Below are 23,133 nucleotides of genomic sequence, written 5' to 3'. Positions count from 1 at the left end.
CCCCGCTACTCAGGATGCTGAGGCAGAAGGATTGCTTGAGCCTAGGAGTTTGAGGTTGCTGTGAGCTAGGCTGATGCCCCAGCACTCTGGCCCAGGCAACAGAAGTGAGACTCTGTCTCAATAGAAAAAAAGGATTGCCTGTTGTGGTGGTCTCCTTGCTAGTTTGCAGTGATGGAAACCAGTGTTCAGCAGTCCTGGGAAAAGGTGACCCTTCCACAGGCCACCTGGCCCCTGTGCTTCCTCACCTGTCCTCACAATTTACTCCTTCTGATCTCAGCAAACTGATGTGTTTACTGTTTTCTGAATATTTTTTCACTCTTTCTTCCTCGGTATCTTTGTTCATAATATTTGTCCCACCCAGATGTCTTCCTACCTTCTTTTCTAATTCTCACAGAATCCCAGACATGAAATAGGCCACAGAAGTCACCTAATCCACCATTGTTCACAGATTTTATGAAAACTTGTGTGTGTTTTCTCTTTGGTTCATGTGTATCTTTTCTCTCCTAGTGCTTTTCAAACTCCATGGGGTTTCAGCACTAGTATTTGGAAACCTCTAATACTGTCTCATATGGTGCTATTCGGGATGGTTTCATTCATCACTGAAAGAATAGTTTTGGTTGTCCGCTGTGTGCCCCCACACCGTGCTAACTGTGGGAGGAAGCAAACACTGTGGTAGTCCCTGGTGGCATGCGGTGTTCTGGGTGGTGGAGGGGGGTGGGTAGTAATTATATAGTTGCACACATGCATATATGCAACAGAGAGCCCGGGCCTAAACTGGGAGGGTCTTTGCAAGCTTCCCCACACAAACAGTGGTTTATCTGAGATCTCGGGGAGGAGAAGAAGTAGAAGGTGTTCAAAGGAGGAATAGCACTATGTGCAAAGGCCCTGTGTTGGAAAGGAGCATGGCTCTTTCAAGAAACTGAGGGGAAAAAAATGTGGTTGGAGTTAGGAAGAGATTGTAGAGAGTGAAATTGAAAGGAGGCACAGGTAATATGGAATGGAACTGTTTGTGTCAATCAGTTTTTGTAATTCTGATCTCGGTGACAATATCTGAATGTACTGTTCATGCTCATGTAAAATGTGTTGTTGAATATCTCTCTGGCTAGAGAGAATTGAAGACTTATCTTGCTACCTGATATCTCTAAACTATCTACAGTGCTGCTCTTAGTAAATATTTGACAGCTAGCAAAATAATACAGGTTGGCAATAAGAAAGTAGTAGATATCCTTGAGCTGTTAGGGTCTTTTGGAAGAGTTTAAAAACACTGTTAGAAACTTGGAATAAATGATAATGACAATATTGCTTCTCATTCCTTTCAAAAGAACACATTGAGTTGCTTAATTCAAAATATCTAGGACTTTCTCCTGTTATCTTAGAGCACTGTGTTCCTTACTTAGAAGAATGTAAAACTCCAGGGCTGTTCTGACCTTGGTATAAAAGTTATTTTACATGATTTAGATACATTGCCTATCTATTAAAAATAATAAATAAAAAATCTTGAAACATTAGAAGATGCTTTATAAATTTATTGCAGTTGGATGATAAACTTTTAAAGCACTATGGAAGTAACTCCACTTTGGGACATAGTTCAGAGCATAGTTCTGAGCATAGTTCAGAGCTGTGGACCTTGTTTTTTATTTTTTTCTGTTAATTATATATTAATTACATGTATAATTAATAGATATAATATATACATTAATGAATTTGTATTTTTATTTAAAAGTTATATGCTGTTCATCATAGTAAGATCATATTTAAATATAGTATTTAAAAATAAATATATTTAAATTATTTTAAACTAAAGATTAATTAATATTAATTTAGTTTATTTAAAAAATCTTTTATCTTTAATTATTATGGATACATAATACTTGTATATGTTTATGGGGTACATGTGATGTTTTGATATAGGTATACAATGTTTTTTTTTTTTTTTTGAGACAGAGTCTCACTTTGTTGCCCAGGCTAGAGTGAGTGCCGTGGCATCAGTCTAGCTCACAGCAACCTCAAACTCCTGGGCTCAAGCAATCCTCCTGCCTCAGCCTCCCAAGTAGCTGGGACTACAGGCATGTGCCACCATGCCCGGCTAATTTTTTTTTTTTTTCTATATTAGTTGGCCAATTAATTTCTTTCTATTTATAGTAGAGACGGGGTCTCGCTCTTGCTCAGGCTGGTCTCGAACTCCTGACCTTGAGCAATCCGCCCGCCTCGGCCTCCCAGAGAGCTAGGATTACAGGCTTGAGCCACCGCGCCCGGCCAGGTATACAATGTTTAATGATCCAATAAAGGCAATTGGGGTATCCATCACCTCAAGCATTTATTATCTTTGTGTTAGGGACATTTCAAATCCACTCTTTATTTTAAAATATACAATAATTATTGTTAACTATAGTCACCCTATTGTGCTACCAAATAATAGATCTTATTCATTCTATCTAAATGTATTTTTGCACTCATTAACCAACCCTACTTTGTCCTCTTCTCCCGGTTATCCTTCCCAGCCTCTAGTAACCATCGTTCTACTCTCAATTTCTGTACATTCAATTTTTTAAACTTTTAGCTCTCATCTATGAGTGAGAACATGCAAAATTTGTCTTTCTGCTCCTTGCTTATTTCATTTAACATAATGTCCTCCATTTACATCCATGTTGTTGCAAATGACAGAATTTCATTCTGTTTTGTAGCTGAATAATATTCCACTGTGTTATATATTTTCTGAATCCATTAGTCTGTTGATGCATACTAACATTGATTCCATATCTTGGCTATGATGAATAGTGCTGCAATAAACATGGGAGTACAGATATTTCTTCCATATACTGATATCCTTTCTTTTGGTTATATACCCAGTGGTGGGATTGCTAGATCATATAGTAGTTCTATTTTTAGATTTTTGAGGAACTTCCATACTGTTCTTTGTAGTGGCTGTAATAATTTACATTCTCACCAGCAAGTGTACAAGGGTTCCCCTTTCTCCACGTCCTTGCCAGTATCTATTATTGCCTGTTTTTTGGATAAAAGCCCTTTTAACTGGGGTGAGATGATGTTTCATTGTGGTTTTGATTTGCATTTCTCTGATGATTAGTGATATTAGGAATTTTTTCATATACCTGTTGGCCATTTGTATGTCTCTTCTTGAGACATGTCTACTCTGCTCTTGTGCCCATTTTTGTTTTTTAATTTTTTTTCTGAGCCTCACTCTGTTGCCTGGGTTAGAGTGCCGTGGTGTCAGCCTAGCTCACAGCAACCTCAAACTCGTGGGCTTAAGCAATCCTCCTGCCTCAGCCTCCCGAATAGCTGGGACTACAGGCATGCACTACGATGTCCGGCTAATATACATATATATATATATATATATATATATACATATTTTTTTTTTAGTTGTCCAGCTAATTTCTTTCTATTTATTTAGTAGAGATGGGGTCTCGCTCTTGCTCAGGCTGGTCTCGAACTACTGAGCCCAAACGATCCTCCCACTTTGGCTTCCCAGAGTGCTAGGATTACAGGCATGAGCCACCACACCCCACCTGCCTGTTTTTAAATCAGATTATTTGATGTTTTCCTATTAGTTGTTTGAGCTCCTTATAAATTCTGGTTATTAATCTCTTGTCAAATGGGTAGTTTGCAAATATTTTTAGTTTAAAAATTAAATTAAAATTTTCCTAAAATAGAAACTTAGATGCAGAAGGTAACTATGAATAACCAGGGCCACAATTTTTTTTTCACTTTTGCTCTTTCTTTCTTTCTTTTTTTAAACTTTCTCTCACTTCATCCTATAGATTTCTATTCATTTATATATGCTTAATCCATGCTTATTTTTTTTTTGCCTGTTGAATGACAATCCCTCTTTTTTCCTCTCTTCTCTGAAGAAACAAAGGAAAAGTGGGGCAAGCCTATGGAGTGATTAATTATTTTCCAATCATGGCGGGTGTAACGTGAGCATTATCAAATGACCAGTCGATAACCCTGATTTCATTTCAAGTAGAATAAATCCAGACTCAAAAAGGAATTGGCTAACCCATGCCATCCCATTGCTTGGAGTCAAAGGACGGAGGAGAATGGCTGACTTCTTACCCTTTGGCCAGTTTGTTTTTTAGGGCTTTTCCAAATAATCTTTTCTTAGACTCAGCATTTCAGATGATTGTTGCAGAGAAACACTAAATGTACTTTGGGGGCAAAGTGATACATATTAAATTGACTTTCAAATTCTCTTTGTATATTTATTAAATTATTTTAGAAATAGTATTTGCTGTATAACATTTTAAATATTTTGTCTCTTTTAGTCTAGAGGCTTTAGGGGCTTCAAGTTTTTTTCCTAAAAGGTTACCATTTATTCTTGTATTTTAACATTGTTTTGTCTGCTGCTTTAAAAATGGCTTATGTTAATTTTTAATCTCTTTCCTCCACTTAGTGTTTATGCAGAGCAGTCTAGGGGAGGAGTTGATATATAAAGTGCATAAGCATGCCTTGATACCATGCCAGCTAAAACAGAGATGTGCTCCACCCACATTCCAGCATGTCCCTGCAGGGGCTACTGTGACCGTGTATTATTATAAATTTTCATTGCTAGATGCCATATGCTCCTAGAGCACTTTTTGAAGCTGTAAACTACTCCAAAGGCCAAGGTTGTTCTGATTATGAGGATTACAGTGACACAGAAGGGCATTCCAACTTTCCAACACAGCTGGTTTGTACACGCTTGGCCTTCCTTAGGCACTCTGTGCCAGTGGGTTGTTACACATAGACCTCAGCAGTGCCATGTGTCTCTTGCTAGTTAACTTTCAATCCATTGATGACACAAAGTTTGTTTCTATTCTTCGTTAGGGGCCAGGCAGGATTTCTTCCTGTCGGTGTACAATTTCAAATGATCTTGTGGATAAATTGATGTGCATAATACCCTATTCACCCTGTTTTTTCACTTTCTGAGGCAAGATGGGAATTTGGATGTACTGAACTGAAAATGTATAATAGCCTTTTATTAAATAGCATGATTATATGAACTTCAACTTTTTTTTTTTTTACCTTTCAGTATGTAGAGGAAACAGCATGCAATATTTTGCTCTAATGGTTCTTAAGAACAGCTCTGCTCTTTGGTTTTTACTTGATCACAAAAGTCATTAACTTAGTTTAACCCATACCAGTCATGTAGTTTTTGTGATGAATTGACTGTTCTCTTAAATAGGAAGGTTTAGTATAATAATACTTTTGGCATGAGGTGTATTCAACTCCACTAGAGAGTTAAGGCTTCTGTTGTCCTTTCCTTTCTCACATATTTTAAGGGGAAATAAATAGAAATAAAATAAAACTTTTAAACAAAGGCACGCCATTGGTAGTATAAGGAACTCTCATAATTACTGAATAGATATGAGATGACAGGGATTTACTGCTGTGGAGTATCAGCCTAAGTATAATTTTATCCTTCATAGATGAATGTGTGTTTTGGACAAGTGTCAGCATTAAATAGGATTTAAAAACAATAAGGACTTGAAATGGATTTCAAACAAAAGCATTAAGTTTTGCTCTCAGCAGGTGTTATTCATTTTAAAAATGAATACACGCATCTATTGCAGAAATTTAAGTCATCCTAGATCCTCTAAATTTGCGTGCCTCAATTCTTGACAACTTATTTCCAAATTTGCCCATGACACAGTCTGAACAAAATAGTGGCATTTCCTGATTGTATAATTGTCATTTTCATTTACCCCAACTTTACCTCTTGCTCTATTCTTGCCCTCTTTTTGAATCTGGCTTAGGCTTTACAATGCCTCTAGTTTTTCAGTTTCTTAGCTTCTCTGAAATAAGAGAGCATGCAAAATAAGAGGCAGGCTTCTGTTACCCCAGGTGATGAGAGTTTACTGTAAGAAAACACATGGGAGTAGTTAGGTGCAGAGAACCTTTTCAGCATCCACCAGGTCATTCTTCAATCTCCCCTCAACTCCCCCTTTCCTGGTGTGGAATGTGTAGCAGGGAACTGAAACAGTGACTCATCATTGCTCTGCATGAAGGAGCAGTTCCAGAGTCAGATCCTCTGGTCCTCTCAGAAGCAGTCATCTTCACATTGCTTTCAGCAGGAACGCCCACCCGGGCTTGGTCCGATCGATCGGCTGTAACCAGAGCAGCGTCCCTCAGAATTCCACCACAGAAACAAATGCTGATGACACATCTTTAAGAATAATAGTCTACCTAGAGGCAAACATTAGAAACACTGAGACTCCACGTAGATCTTGGCATCATAATGAACTACATGTATTAACCAAAAATAAATGAAGTGAAAATTCAGAGACAATAGCATCTGATTTTGACAATGTGTTTTTTATGACTTTTCTCAATGACTTAAAAAACTCAGAACTGCCATACTGAGTCAGTTTTTACCTGGGAATTTTTGTGATGAAAAATTGTACATCTGTTCCTCATTGAGAAGAATTTTAATTTCCCGAGCATAAAAATTTTAAGTAATTATATACTTCGAGGCAGAAAATATTTTTAAATTAAATTTTGAAATAGGTGTTGAGTGCTACTATGTACAAAACACTGTGATAGGTTTTGCAGGTGGTTCAGAGTTCCTTTACTCCACAGATTTTTATTAAGCCATGCATTGCCCTGATATAGGTGCCTGTGATACAATGATAAATGGTGATAAATGGGGAATAAACAGAGATTTTCCTTGAAAGAGCTTGCTAGCATTGTTGTGGAGAAAGACATGCAAACAGAAAATTTCAAAATAAGAACACATAAAAGAGGCACATTACAAGGCCTTGGGCTATCAGGGAAGACTTTCTGGAGTTGTTGCCATTGGAATTGGGCAAATAGAAATAGAAATTTGCCAAAGAAAGCATGTCGTTGTGGGTGGAATATTGAAGCATCTTCTAGGTAGAGGGACCCAATCATGCAACTAATAAAGAATGGTTTGCAAGTGCTTGTCTTATTTGGATGGAATCACAGAGTGATCTGTGCTATAAAACACTAATGCCATTCATGAGCCCCCATGACCTAATTACCTCCCAAGGGAAAGGCCCCAACTCCAGATATCATCACTTGAGATAAGGGTTTCAACACGTTGATTTTGGAGGGCACAAACACTCAGTCCATTGCAGCATGGCTCACCCCACATGGGCCCCGTTTGCCCTCAGTTGCTCTCTTTGTGAACAGCAGCAGCTCCAGCCTATTTCTTCATGGGCGTAGGTTTGGTAGAAAAGACAGCCCACTCTATGGTTATGGCTCTGATTGGCTCTGATCAGGCAATGTGCCCATCTGTGAAATAATCACTGTCGTCTGCGGGATTCTAGGTACTGATTGGTCAATCTAGAAAACATCGTTCACCCTAGATCTGAGGCAGTTGGTGCACTGATAACCAGAAGCTAAAAATAAAAAGTTAAAGAAGACCTTTTCTGCAGCATTTACCAGTTTCCATGGCTGATTTTAAGCTGCCTGGCTTTCACAGCTCCTGAATGTTTAACAGTCAGCTCTGCAAGCCAGTTCCAGCAGCTCCAGCACGTTGTCACTGAACTGAGCATGGAGCTGCCAGGGAACAAAGGCTGCTGGTGAGGGAGGGAGTAGTGCTCTAAAAGGAAATCAGAATACTGTCCGAAGAGGAGGGTAGATGGTAGGTGCCTGGTAGCCAAAGCCATCCAATAGATGTATAAAATAGTTTTACCAATTTATATCACCCCTATCACTGTAAGAGGGCAACTGTTTTATTGCATTGTCATTAAGTGTAACTTTAAAAAAGATAGGACAGAATGGATATATCATTTTAATTTTCCAGTCATTTTCCACTTTTGTGGATGTGTTTGTTGATCTTACTCAACTATTGTTGTAGGTATTTATCCTGTGATTAATTTAATTAACATATAATGTAACAATTAATAACGGAAATTCTAGCACAGAGCACAGCTTGGTAAATGTTGAGGAGAATGATTTATTTTTTTATTTATTTATTTTTTTTGGCACAAGACCTAGTTGAGCAGAGGAGAATGATTTATATGAAACTCTAATTCTGTATAATTTAGGGTAACATTAGCTACTCTAATAGGTAAGTCCCAATTCACAGTGAGTTAACACAATAGAAGTTTATTTCTTGCTCATGTCAGAGTCCCATATGGGTGTTCTTAGTTAGCTATTTTCTATGTGGTCACACAGGGACAAAGGCTCATTCTGTCCTATGGTTTTTCTTTCCTCCGGGGGCCTGGTAGCCATTCCATTCAGTGGGATGGTAGCAAAAGAGAATGGAAGACAATACTTGGGAGATTTTTATGCAAAATTTCATGTGCTTGCATTCCATTGACTAAAACTCAATCCTATAGCCCCAACTAATTGCAAGAGAAAAAAGAGAAAGGATTTCTTGAACATTTAGCTAGTGTTCACCCACATTTCCATACCTGAAAAGAAGAAATCTTTTCATAAAGTTCCCTAGTTTTACTACTTGAGTATATCTGGGCATAAATTACCATGTTACTTGAATTATTTATGGGATTTAAATTGGGAATATAAAATTTAAAATATTAATAAAAAATGCATAGGCTTTTGTAGATCAGTGGTGGGAAAATGATATTAAGTAGTTACTGAATAGCCTTTAGATACTGATGAGAAGAGAGTGGAAGTTGTTGGACAAAGTGACTTTGACATGTAAACAAGTCTTGAATCAGTAACATTCACTCAATGTATAAGAAAATTCAATGTAAGAAACACTATATAAGGAATTTATAATCAATTCAACCAGTAAGTTTGTTGACTTATTAAAGTGATATTTTTAATAGAAGATTTCAATGAAAAGGCTACCTATGGATTGGAAAAAATATTTGCAAACCATATATTATTATAAGAGTTAGTATTTCAAATCTAAAAGAACTCATACAACTCAATAGCAGAAAACCCAATAACTCAATTAAAAAATGGATAAAGGCTCAGAATAGACATTTTTCCAAAAAAGACATAAAAATGGCCAATGGGTATATGAAAATGTGCTGACACATCTCTAATCATCAGGGAAATGCAAATCAAAACCACTATGAGATATCACTTCATACCCATTAAGATGACTATCTTAAAAAAATGAGATAAATATTGGTGAGGATATAGAGAAGAGGGAACCTTTCTACCCTGTTGGTGGGAATGTAGATTGATATAGCATTCTGGAAAACAGTATGGAACTTCCTAAAGAAATTAAAAATAGAACTGCCATATGACCCAGCAATTCCTCTTTTGGGGATTCCTAAAAGAATTGAAATCAGTACATCACAGAGATGTCTGCACTCCCATGTTTATTGCACCATTATTTATAATAGCCAAGATGTGGAAACAACCTAGATGTCCCATCCCCTTAATGGATGAATGGAAAAAGAAACTGTGATATATGTACATTGTGTGTGTATGTGTATACGTGTACATTGTATATTTAAATTATATCCATATAAGAGGAATATTATTCAGCCCTAAAAAAGAGATCCTGTCATTTGTTACAACATGCATGAACCTGGAGGGCATTATGCTAAATGAAACAAGCCAGACACAGAAAGAAAAATATTGCATGATCTTACGTATATGTGTAAACTAAAAAAAAAGGTCATATAACAGAGAGAATAAAACAGTGGTTACCAGAAGTGGGAATAGAAGTGGAGGGAAATGGGGAGATACAAAATAGCAAACATGTAGGATGAACAAATCTAGAGGTCTAATGTGCAACATGAGGATTATGGTTAATAATACTGTATTATACTTGGGATTTTTGCTAAATGAATAGATTTTAGCTGCTCTTGCCACACAAAAAAACATGTGTAACTATGTGAGATAACAGATATGTTAATTTGCATCACTGTATTAACTATTTTACTCTATATAGGTGTCTCCTGACTTCATGTGGTTTACTTTATATACAATAAAACTTATAAAAACCAAAAATAAGACTATTTTAGCTCTTCTTCTTATTTCTACCTACACAGGTGATTAAAGTATATAGTGAAGATGAAACCAGCAGGGCTTTAGATGTACCCAGTGACATAACGGCCCGAGATGTTTGTCAGCTGTTGATCCTGAAGAACCATTACATTGATGACCACAGCTGGACCCTTTTTGAGCACCTGCCTCACATAGGTGTAGGTAAGGATATGGAACCATTGTCTCACATCATTGCTTTTCTGTCTTTTATAGTATAGATCATATAGCAAAGATTTTCTTCAGATGTTTAAAAATAGAAAGGAATTATGAATTGTCCTTTTTTAACTCTTTTTATTTTTGGTTGATGGTTGAGGAGACAAAGAAAGTAGCACAAAATGGAAACAAGAATAAAAGTATTATAAATTTACTGCCTGTCTTTGTTTAAATATACATAATGTTCCATGGGAATTTTGGAACTAAGACATAGAGTTCAAATTGATGGAAAGAGAAATTTCATAAAAATCTTTAGTAGCACAATGCAAAATTTTTGAGAAGTTAGAAAAATAAGCTGTTGTTCAGATTGCATTTTGAGTTGAGTATATGGAGACAAGTACAAATATCCATAGTGGTGGTTCTCTTTAAGGGTGTGTACAACCTTCATTTTTCTTGAAGAAATAAGTAGCTCCTTCACATCTTAAAGACATAAACATAAAGAATAACCTTTAGGCCGGGCGCGATGGCTCACGCCTGTAATCTAGCACTCTGGGAGGCCGAGGCGGGCGGATTGCTCGAGGTCAGGAGTTCGAAACCAGCCTGAGCAAGAGCGAGACCCCGTCTCTACTATAAATAGAAAGAAATTAATTGGCCAACTAATACATATATAGAAAAAATTAGCCGGGCATGGTGGCACATGCCTGTAGTCCCAGCTACTTGGGAGGCTGAGGCAGGAGGATTGCTTGAGCCCAGGAATTTGAGGTTGCTGTGAGCTAGGCTGACGCCACGGCACTCACTCTAGCCTGGGCAACAAAGTGAGACTCTTTCTCAAAAAAAAAAAAAAAAGAGTAACCTTTAAAAAATGTTTAATTGGAAATGCATCTTTGTATTAATAATAAACTGTGGAGGGATTTTAAAAAATTATTTTAATAAGTTATAAAGAATTCACTCTTCTGCTAGAGTAAGCCAGGATTTGGCAATAATTTTGTTCCCTGCTTTCTTATTTCTGTAGATTTGGTGTTAAAAAAACATGCTTATATATAAGTAAATGAGGAAGGAGGGCGTTCATTATAGCAATGACATTCAATTCTTTTGAGCTTGATATTAGATTCCCGTGGTTGCTATAACAACCACAAACTTGGTGGCTTAAAGCAACAGAAATTTATTGCCTCTCACTTCTGGAGGCCAGAAGTCTGAAATCAGTATTGAAATTAAGGTGTCAGCGGGGATGTACTTCCTTTGGAGGCACTAGGGGAGAATACATTCCTTGCATTTTCCAGCCTTGGTGGCTGCCTGCATTCCTTGGCTGGTGGCAGCATCACCTCATCTCTGCCTCTGTGGTCACACTGCTTTCTTCTCTTATGTCTGTGTCAAGTCTTCCTCAGTCTTGTAAGAAGAGTAACAGGGCTCACTCAGATAATCTAGAATAATCTCATTTCAAGATCCTTAATTGAATCGTATCTGCAAAGTTTTTTTTTTTTTTTTTCTTTTGCCATATAATGACATTCACAAGTTCTAGGAATTAAAATGTGATTATCTTTTGTGGGCTGTTAATATTTAGCCTGCCATAAATTTCTTTACATTATATGTTAAAATAAATCTTTAGTAATAAATCATCAAAATCATTTACAATAATTTTTCCGTGATAGTTTAATTAGTCCTTTAATAGGTTTAAAGAATTGTGAGACTTTTATATATAGTCATTAGAGTCATTCACTTTCTGGCACAGCTGCTGATATATAAAATTGTCCCATTATTTGGTGCATTTGAGGGCAATGTGCCAAAGTCAGTTTCCATTTGAATGAGAGGTTTGCCTTTCTTTTATGAAAGGGAATTAAAAAATGATGTTCTCAGAAAAGGAATGTTCTTGGAAAGATTCATTTTTAAAAGATTCTGGAAAGTGGTTTTGCTTAACACTACCTGCATTCCCTGAACTGTGTAGAAGGTGTTCACACTTCCAATTTGATGACTGCTGTCCTAGGACATGTCTAAACCTCAGGGAGGGGACAGGGTGAAGCTTATGGAAAAGAAGCTGGAGTTGTTCTGCAATTTCCATAGGGATTCAGAACCTGACCATCTCCCAGTTGAGAGGTGATGAGCTACAGTAGTGCCAGCTGATCTTGACAGCTCAGCATAGATGATTATAAACCTGCCAAGAAAGCCTGATTCTGAAAGTACATAAGACTTGCCAGTACGTCTTGCTATCTTACTTTCTAGGGCAGAAAAAGCTCATCATGTATTTTCTTCATTGCCATTTGTGACTAATTTAACTTGTACTCATGATAATCTCCCAGAAGTATGGTGTTAATTCTCAGTAGGTATCTGCCATATTACAAATATGTCATTTACTTAAGCTGGTAGAAATATAGCTCTTAATTAGCATAATATATCATTACAGTATTTTATGATCTTAAATTTTTCATTGGGGAGAGGCTTTAAAAATATTTTTTGTAATAGTCACTACAGTTTATTAATATCTCCAACAAATAGCTTTGAAGTTCAGTAATAAAAATCTACTCTGTAAATCAAGTAGCAGTTTTCACTGAGAACACTACAAATTATTTATATTAAGGAATAAAATGTATTAATACAAGTCTTTAATGTAAAAGCTTAAAATGGAACATTGAGAATTAATTTGATCTACATAATAAATTTAAACTTTTAGGCTTCAAATATAAAATAAGTGTATTTCTCCATTATTGTGTTTTCTGGAAACTGCTGAAATAAAATCAAAGATGTGAGTATATTTTCATGGCTTCATCAACCATGCATTAGACCAAAGCTTATGAGAAAGAATTTTAGTTCCAGAGTTTTATTGTATTCTTTTTCTTTTTGTTTTTTGCTGAGATTACATATTTAAACAGAATAATTGAAAACATTAACTGTACCCAAATACTAATATGTGTTAGATTTAACAGCTTCCGGTTCTTTAATGATGTAACAGGACAATAACTACTATTGAGGTGCTATGGTCTTCTTCAGCATCAAACAGATGTGTCTTTAAAATGTTTTTTGTGTTTGTTTTATATTGTTTTATGCATAGCTCATAAATACTCTTGCAATAACTATTTAATCTAATAGTGGTATTAAGTAACATTTTTCCCATTTACATATTAAAATGAATGAAAGGAAGTAGAGTGGGTTTTTTTCCTCTTTAAATATGATACACAGCTGTAGATGCCCTTTGTCAATAGAATGAACCACTGACACCTTTACCTGTAAATCTTTTGTGAGTGCTATTTATACAAAGAACCAAAAGACAAACTATTGGCCAAAACTTTGGTGACCAGCTAGTCAGTTCTGCATATTGTTTAGGAGACATTCTTTACCTCTTTTTGGACCAAAGAGATGAATTTTCAGTGAACAGAATTCTAAAAGAAAGGGAGTGCTGTCTATTATTTTTAAGTATAAAAATGATTCAGCTGGTTATAAATAAATGAGAAATAAATGTGTTAAGAACAAAATTATCCATAATTTCATGTCACTGAACTTCTGTTAGCATTTTACAAATTCTCTAATCAGTTTCTCCATTTTTAACATAATCTCTCTATGCATTAACTTTTTAAAAAAATTTTTTTTTTGAGACAGAGTCTCACTCTGTTGCACAGGCTAGAGTGAGTGCCGTGGCATCAGCCTAGCTCACAGCAACCTCAATCTCCTGGGCTCAAGCAATCCTCCTGCCTCAGCCTCCCAGGTAGCTGGGACTACAAGCATGTGCCACTATGCCCAGCTAATTTTTTTTTTCTATATATATTAGTTGGCCAATTAATTTGTTTCTATTTATAGTAGAGACGGGTCTCACTCTTGCTCAGGCTGGTTTCGAACTCCTGACCTCGAGCAATCCGCCCACCTCGGCCTCCCAGAGTGCTTACGCATTAACTTTTGTAGACTACTTTCTTTATTCTTTCCTTTGTGCACTTAAAAATACATCTTGAGTGTTTTTAGTTTTTTACTTTTCACTTCACAGATTTCATAAATAGTAGGAACTCCTTCTGTCTTCCCCAAACAGTTTAGCAAATATTTATTGACAATTTTGTACCAGGCCTATTCTCTTGGGTAGATCTTGGGGAAACAGTATGAACAAAACAGACAAAAAGCATTGCCCTTGTGAGTTTGCACTGTAGTGGGGGAGAGAAAGACAAGAAACAAAGGACTAATGTTGGTTATCTCATAGGCTCTGGGGAAGGAAGAAATATGGAAAGACGGACAGCAAATTCTGGCAGCAGATGGCAGGTGTGCTTTAAAGAGAGGCATCAGGGAAGGCGTCCCTGACTGGGTGGGTTTGAGTAGGGACCTGAAGCACACAGCAGGCAGGTCATGCAGCTAAATGGAAGATTGTTCTGGAAAGAGGGAATAGCTAGTGGAAAGGCCTGGACATGGCCATGTGTTTGTGTTCAGGACACAGCCCAGAGGCCAGTGCTCGTGGATGGAGTCAGAAAGGTGGAAGGGAATGGGAGCAGACACAGAGTTGCCACAGGGCCAGATCACGTAGGGTCTCATTGGCCAGGGAGTGGGCTTGCCATTTACGGAGTGAGAGAAAAAGCAATGGGAGGTTTTTGAATCAGAGAGCAATATGATTTAAAAATATACTACTGGCCGGGCGTAGTGGCTCATGCCTATAATCCTAGCACTCTGGGAGGCCGAGGCGGCGGATTGCTCAAGGTCAGGAGTTCAAAACTAGCCTGAGCAAGAGTGAGACCCCATTTCTACTAAAAATAGAAAGAAATTAGTTGGCCAACTAAAAATATAGAAAAAATCAGCTGGGCATGGTGGTGCATGTCTGTAGTCCCACCTACTCGGGAGGCTGAGGCAGGAGGATCTCTTGAGCCCAGGAGTTTGAAGTTGCTGTGAGCTGGGCTGACGCCACGGTACTCTAGCTCAGGCAACAGAGTGAGACTCTGTCTCAAAAAAAAAAAAAAGTATACTACTAAAGAGGCCAAGAGTTCAAGTTTTGACCTTTTGAAGGCCAAACAACTTGTTTTGCTTTTATATCAAACTACCTGTGGCTCCTGGAATGATCTTTGCCTCGCTGTTATTTTTGGTAGTTGTACCTAGCTGCCTTGCTTGTGTCATCTTCACATATGGTGTGCTGCATGTTTATCAGATTTAATGTTTGTGGGATACCAAAGCCTTTTACGCAAGAACATTTTGACTTAAAGGACAGATGAGAGTTTTCTGCACTTTAATCCGCTTTAATGACCTAAGTACATTTAGGGCATTTTCAGAGACACTCTGTGTTGTTAATAGATAGATATGCTACCATTGTAACTTCTGGTCCATGAAACCACGTCACCGATTACTGAAGCCAGAAGAGGGAATACTTGATATTGGAAATGTGATAGGTTCATGGAATCCAAAGTCCATTTTCAGAGTGACATTTTCTGTGGCAGAAGAAACTTCAATCTTATGAATGTTTTTTAATATGAATACATATGTTTGATAGTTCATGTGGTATGTAATATAATATCCATTTTACATGCAGAAATACACAGGCTCAGTGATGAAATACCTCATCCAGGGTCAAGCATCGCACAGATCTAAATTCTGTCAGATTCGAAAGTCTATGCATTTTCCACTGAAGTTATTTGGTTTCTTCTCACCCCGATGGTTCAAGGAAATGTTCCTGGGATTCTGTGGTTGGTTTGTCTCTGTCACACTCTACATCTCTGTCTCTCAGGCATGCTACAATTTAAATTTTGAATTACCAAGAACATTTTCAGATGAACTTTCCTTACCCAGGTGATATTGGAATTACTAAGATTGTACTGAGCCAACCTGGTTCATATCTGTCTCTTTTATAACTGAGGCAGATATTTATTTTGGCTGAGCAAGAGGCTCATGTTGGAAGTTACTTGTTCTTGAAATTTTGTATACAACCATGAATGGTAAAATTATGCTTGGAACTTTGAGTACAATGTCAATATTTCATATCCTTTGCCTGTAATTATTAATATATGCTGTTGAGAATTTTAATAGGCAGAGTAAATCATTGAAGGCAGCTAAATATCCTGATTTTGTTATGAATTTCTTAATTGCCTGATTTGAGATCATATTGTGATATAGCTCTAGTTGTACACACTGTTTGATAGACATTGGATATAAAATGTCAGCCTATCCACAAATATTTCTTCTTTTCATGGTGTAGTAAAACCAGGTTTTGTAACTGATGTGCTTTCCTCCATAGCCACTGGATGTCACTGTAGTTCCCCAGATGGAGTCCTCTGCTTTTAGAATCCGTTTAAGAAGAGAGTGTCCTTTGCCGGGAACTTTCAGCTTCTGAGTCCTCAGGAACTTAAAGGGATCCATGTTTGTCTCGCTCCCATTTTGATTCCTAATTGAAGCCATGCTATGAAGCAGTGGCAATTAACACAATACCTCAAGCTCATACCTATAGATTCTTTGGGAAGAGGAATTTTTTTTTAGTATCATTGCCAGGGACAGCTGAGATTTCCATTGTGAATATCATTGTGGAGTGGCTGTAATAAGCGAAATGAATGACTGGAGGCTTTTAATGAAACCATTTTTTTATGTGTGCAGCTATACCCATGTGATCTCTTTAAGACACACGCAACGCATGGTGGCAGCGAAGGGACGTTCATAGCTGCCTGCTTTTGAAGCTGCTCCTTCACTACTTTTCCTTTAAAAAAAAAAAAAGCAAAGGAGGCACAAGTGTGTTTTTTTGTGTTGTCTGGAGCTGGTGTGTAGTTGTACTTTCTGCACTGTGTACAGCCTGTTAGTACAAGCCATCAGAGCTGTGGCCACCCTCATCACCAGCAGGAGATGATGGTGAGGCCTCCGGGCCACGCGGCACTGTGTTTCCTTCTCTGCAGAGAATCGAGTGCTCTGAGCTGTGACAAGACTTGGTGTCCTGGTGGCACGCACAGGCCAGAAATGGGAAATAGTTAACTAACAAGGAGTGGGAAGTCCCTGCAACAAAATCTGCCTCCAGAGTGGCTGGTTTTTCCTTCTACATATTCTCTTAGCCTCTGCTACGTGAGTTCAGGTCCTGTCATCCCTATCCTCAGGTATTAAGTTAGCCTCACAACTGGTCCTCTTGCCTCTCACCTTACCAACGTCCATCTGAATGCAGACCTGATTCTCCTTGTATTTGGGTCCAAGGTCCTTTGTGGGCCTTATAGCATCTTTTTTTATTATTTTATTTTATTTTTTTATTCTTTTTTTTTTTTTTTTTGAGACAGTCTCACTTTGTTGCCTAGGCTAGAGTGAGTCCCTTGGCGTCAGCCTAGCTCACAGCAACCTCAAACTCCTGGGCTCAAGCGATCCTCCTGCCTCAGCTTCCCAAGTAGCTGGGACTACAAGCATGCGCCATCATGCCCGGCTAATTTTTTCTATATATATTAGTTGGCCAATTGATTTCTTTCTATTTATAGTAGAGACGGGGCGGCGCTCTTGCTCAGGCTGGTTTCGAACTCCTGACCTCGAGCAATCCGCCTGCCTCGGCCTCCCAGAGTGCTAGGATTACAGACGTGAGCCACCACACCCAGCCTTATAGCATCTTGTGACCTGTTGACACCTCATATATGCGGACTTGTGTCTCACCCCTCCCTCCTCGTAGTTTATGCATTAGAGAGCTGTCTGCAGATTCTTGCGTGCACTACAGTTTCTACTCGGTTTCCTTGCTTGTGCTGTTAAGGTTTGCAGCCCTTTCCTGCCCGTCTTTACCTGCTCACTGCTATGCATCTTCCATGGTATAGTTATTTTAGTTAAAAATGGCAGGGAAGTATGTAACCCCTAGCCCTCCCTTTCTTAAAAATACCTACGAAAACAAAGTAAAAATGAAAACTCTCAGCTGTCCAAGATGACTGACAGCTGAGCGCTGCAGTCCAGGGAGCATGGAGAGAGAAAATCCGTTGGAGGCATCCCATGCTCAGCATCGTGAAGTAGAATCACCCTTTCCATTTGAGTGCGAGTGGAGGGACACATCTGCCTCTAACACACGCCTGACTACTGCTGCTGCTCTGGGGCTGTCCCTGGACATGATCGGGATACTTGCTGGCACTACCTGTTCTTGTACATCCCTTAGGGAATTGCAAATCCTGAAAGTAACAGAGAGGTCCAGGAGGAACTGGGAGCGTTAGTGATGAATTGGGTCCTGGGAGATGATGCTCCTATAGGTCATGCCATATGCGTGTGCAGGTTACAAGCAGTGTGGACAAGATTTGGATATAAAGCTGTTCAAAGCAGATTATTTAACAATGTCAATTAATTGGAAAAGTAAAACCTAATCTTATACTAGAAGAATGTTATAAATCATGGTATATCCATAGGATGTAATGCTCTATAGCTTTTGATCATGTTTTTGTTCTTCCTCTGAAGTCTTATGTGGGCAAATGTGAGATTGTGATGATGATTGAATAAAATAGTGTATAAACATATACAGTGTTTCCTATTTTTATAAAAAATATATTCAAATGCACTTACCTAGACCCAGAGAAAAAAGGCAAGAAGGGAATGTACTGAAAGGTTAGGGCTTATTCCCAATTGAAAGGTTTAAAGATAGATGGTGATTGTCACCTGTCTGTGTTTGTAAAATTTTCTCTAATGAAAATGTATTATTTTAGTAATCAAAAAAAAAAAGAAAAAAAGAAGTAACCACAATTTTTAAAACTTTTAGAGATTTTTAAAGAGTTAGCTCAGACATCTTCCTGAAGGCACAAGTTGGGAGAAGTACCCATCTTCTTTGCTGCCATAAAATTTTCTACAACTATTTTAATAGTGATCATATTATTAATATTAAAATTAGACAGTAAATCCATAAGAGCTGGGACTTTATGTAACCCAGAGTCTAAAACAAATAAATGTGTTTGAACTAAGTTGTAATAACACTGCAAAGTATTTATGTCAAATAATTCAAAAGATGGATTACAAAGTAAATAGAAGGAAGAGGCTTGGAAAAAAGCCGACGAAGTCACATGCCATGCCCAAGTGGGAGTTTACTCAGAGTCCTTAAAGGATGCATTGGGTAACTTCCAATTTATGGAAGCTGTTTCTAAGCTTTTCAGATATTTATTCAGTCAGCCTGAGATGATATCTATGCAAGCATTTTGGGAAAAAATAAGGCTTTCTATGAACATAAATTGCGATTGTTAGGTCTGAGTTAATTGAAAACGATTTCGATTTGTTGAAGAATGAACTGCAAGGCCTTTATGGCCATGAAGCTGGAAGTGTCACGATTTTCCTATTAAAGCACTTGGGGAGTTGAATCCGGCGATGGCAATTTTCTGGGGGATCCTGCTGGTATTAAGTAGTATTCTTAGGTTAAGGGACCTTTTAGAAATTGAGCTCTGTTTTATTCTTCACTTCTCTAGTTTTTGTTTTGCTTGGTCAGAGGCTGTTCATTTTTATCTGAAAATAAGATTGACAAAATGTATGTAGTTTCTACCCAGCACAGAGAAGTACAAGGACCATTTGTCTCCTGGAGTTTCCTGTAACAAAGGTATACAAAGAATTGTTTTCTGGGAGAATTAGAGGTAAAAGCCACTTTTGTTTCTTCTCTTATCAAGTGATGAGAAGAGTAGGGACTCAGGTTTCTATCTGAGCTCCATGCTGTACTTTCAGTAGATGCAGCGAAGAAATCCAGGCAAAAGGTCACAGGTGAGCACTTTCCATTCTTGGAGGATTGTGGTTTTTTAAAAGACTTTGAAGTTAAATCAACAGTTTCAGAAGAAACTTCTTTCTTTCTTCTTTTTCTTTTTTTAAAAAAAAGTTTCTGAAAATTAGAAAACAGGATTACATATAGTTATTATTATTTGGTGATATTTCTATTTACCATAAGACCTCACTGATCTGTTAGAAATAAAAATAAAACTTAAAGCAATATGAGGTTTTTGTTTTGTTTTAAAAAAGCTTTTAACACTCTTTTTGAAGCTTTTCTTTTTCCCCCTCTTGGTTTCTATTTTGAAATAATTGAAGAGGGCTTCCCTCCTATTTTTCTACATACATATGAGTGGTAATTGACAATTGTAATTCACTTTTCAATACCTGAAAAATAACTTCAGGAAGTTTTTTTAAAAAATAGACTTACATCTCTGAACTTTTAATAATATATTTTAATATAGTATTTTAGATGGATTTTATGAAGTTTTAAAAATAAAGTCTTTGAAATAATAATGACGAATTCATCATGTGAAAGCTACCTGGGGTCATTTCTTAAATGGTAACTCAAAAAGTATCTGAGTTCTTTCTGGATTTTGAACATTGCAGTTAAGAGCTCTTACTTGTGTTGATGTGCCTCTTTTGGTATTTTAAAATATATTATAAATTACTTAGTAGGATTACTTAGTTGGTTAAAATTTGCTTGGTCTGAGAAGAGTCAACAGAAGGTTTATTGGAGGCCATCCAGTCTTCTGCTTTATTTTGTTTCTGTTTTCTTATTTATTTATTTATTTCAGCATATTATGGGGGTACAAATTTTAAGGTTTCAAATAATGCCCTTGCCCCCCCCCCACATGCCTGAGCTTCTAGTGTGACCATCCCCTAGACGGTGCACATCTCACTCATTATGTATGTATATACCCACCCCTCCTCGCCCCCTCCTGCCCACCCAATACCCAATTAATGTAGTTCCTATGTGTCCACTTAGGTGCTGATCAGTTAATACCAATTTGCTGGTGAGTATGTGTTTATGGTTGGGCCTAGGCAAAAGAAAGTCAGTCTTCAGCAACTTTTCACCTCCCCTTTCAGCATTTTTCTTTTCCTTTCAAAGTACTCCATCTAGGCATCCTGTATCTTCATGTTGAACTTTCTGCCTATTAGGATGTATATTTCGTTAGATACCTGTATTAAAAAAAGAAATAATAGTTTTCTGTAAGATGTGATTAACTGACAATCAATTATGCCTCCCAGGGTTATTTGGATTATTATAGCCTTAATTCTTTAATATAATGAGACTGGTTGGGGGAAGGTTTGCGGCAAGGCGTCTTAATTGGGATGGTGATATATAAATTATAAAAGGATACATAATATAATTTAAAAATATCAGATTCTATAATAAGAGAATTTTATCTCTCATTACCAGGCTAGTATGTAAGGTAAAAAAAAAAATGTAGCTGCATTCAATCCTCTGGACTTTTATTTGCTTTCTCAATATGTTATCTGAATTTTCAATAGAAGAGTACTAGAATTCTTCTTTGAAGGAATAGAAAATATATCTTTGACTTCCTCACCACACTCTAGTTTATGACGGCTTTTTTGAAGACTTTTTTTGTTAAGATTACCAGAATATTTTCCTTGTGCCAGTAATTGCATTATTAAAATATTTGGTGTTATGGTTCCGTCACATTTTCTGCAAATATTTTATCTGTTATTTTTTTCATTCTAGATTGGTATTCTGGCCTTTATTTGTATGTAGTCAACAAAACCCCTGACTAGATCCCACTTCTCACTAACCATCCATATTACACTAGTTCTTTAGTGACACATTTGTCATAGCTGTTCCAATGTCACTTGATTTTTCAACCCTTTTTTTGTTTTATTTCATTTTTTGCTATGGTCCAGATTCAAATGATTTGTTACTTTCATAGAAGGTTAAGATTGATATAATCTGAAATCATACCCATTACTGTCCCATCCTTTACACTCAAAAAGGTGGTTATTTATTTTCAGTTAATTAGCAAATATTTATTGAACATATTTCAAAATAAAAGAAATTGGGACAGTTGAAACATGAGAACTGCAGGACCGTGAGAGAGCAATTTTAGCTGATACAGAAAGGAAATAAGCAGGAATGAGCAGGAAATAAATAGAAGGCAGAGGTGGTAGAGAGTGCCCCTTGGGTGGGAACTTCTGTGAAGGCTGAGGAAAAAGAGCATGGACTTGACCCGTGGCTGCCATTCAAAATGGGGAGATTGGCTCTTCTGAACCTCAGTTTCTATCTGTAAAGTGGAAATATAACTTGCTCATTAGATTATGGTAGTAATTTCCGAAGCCTGCTGTAACAGATTACCACAAACTTGGTGGCGTAAATAATGGAAGTGTATTCTTTCGCAGTTCTGGAGGGTCATGTTCCTTCCGGGAGCCCTAGAGAGAGTCTGTTCCCTGCTCCTTCCGGCTTCTGGCAGCTGCTAGCATTCCTTGGCTTGTGGTCGCTCCACCTGAATCTCTACCCTCCTGATCACATTGCTTTTTCTTCTGTCTTTGTCAGATCTTCTGCCTATCTTTTAAAAGGAGGCTTGCGATTAGATTTAGAGCTCAACTGGTTAATCCGGGATATTCTCCCCATCTCAATATTTTTAATTTAATGATATCTGCAAAGATTTTGCCATATAAGGTAATATTTGTAGGTTCCAGGGATTAAGACCTGATATCTTTAGGACCGTTATTTAGCCTACTACAGGAATGATAAGAATCAAATACAATAATGAAACAGCTCACAGATTGAGACATTCAGAGGTGTGACTTCCTTTATTTCTGTAACTTGAATTAGTTTCTAACTCTGAGTCTCCTGCCTTCTTAACAGCAGTTTATTTTTATATTATTTACTTGTTCTGGATTGTTGTTCATCTTTATTTTATTATTTTTTTTTATTTTAGCGTATTATGGGGGTACACGTGTTAAGGTTACATATATTGCCTATGTCCCCCTCCCCCTGTTGTTCATCTTGTTGGGGTAAATAATCAATTCAGGTTGTTCCAGTGAGTTGCATACAGGTTTTAAATGTTCTTAGTTGAAGGGTCAGACCTACTGTCACTCTTCCAGCACTCTGGTGGAGCGTTTAAGTCCCAAGAGGGATATTTGTCTCTTATCCAACTCCTCTTTCTTTTTTGGAAACTTGCTTCCTTCAAGCTTATTGCCTATATCATAACGCCCCTTAAGTTCATGGTCTTCCTTTAGCTCTTCCATGTTCTTTCTTGAGAACTAGGTACTATAGTCCTTCTGCCCCATGCTGGGATACTATGGACTTGACATTGTACTCAGCTATTGCTTCTTCATCATGCTAGATACAGAGCCTCTACTTGAGGCTCAAGGTTATCTAAGGCTATGCTGTGGTTTGGGCCACACACCATCATTAAACTTATTAGGGGGTCT

General features: G+C 37.4%; 1 protein-coding gene across 3 annotated transcripts in view; it reads left to right on the top strand.

The window, feature by feature from the left end:
• GRB14 (growth factor receptor bound protein 14) overlaps positions 1-23,133 on the top strand; it is a 112,716-nt gene that overhangs the window by 58,932 nt on the left and 30,651 nt on the right. For all 3 annotated transcript variants that reach the window (XM_012750033.2, XM_012750032.2, XM_012750034.3), the window contains one exon: positions 9,939-10,095. In XM_012750033.2, coding sequence (XP_012605487.2) covers positions 9,939-10,095 — 157 coding nt within the window. The remainder of the gene's footprint in view (positions 1-9,938; positions 10,096-23,133) is intronic.

The sequence above is a fragment of the Microcebus murinus genome, chromosome 8 (assembly GCF_040939455.1).
Source record: "Microcebus murinus isolate Inina chromosome 8, M.murinus_Inina_mat1.0, whole genome shotgun sequence".
Taxonomy (NCBI): Eukaryota; Metazoa; Chordata; class Mammalia; order Primates; family Cheirogaleidae; genus Microcebus; species Microcebus murinus.
This window is presented reverse-complemented; position numbering and strand designations above follow the sequence as displayed.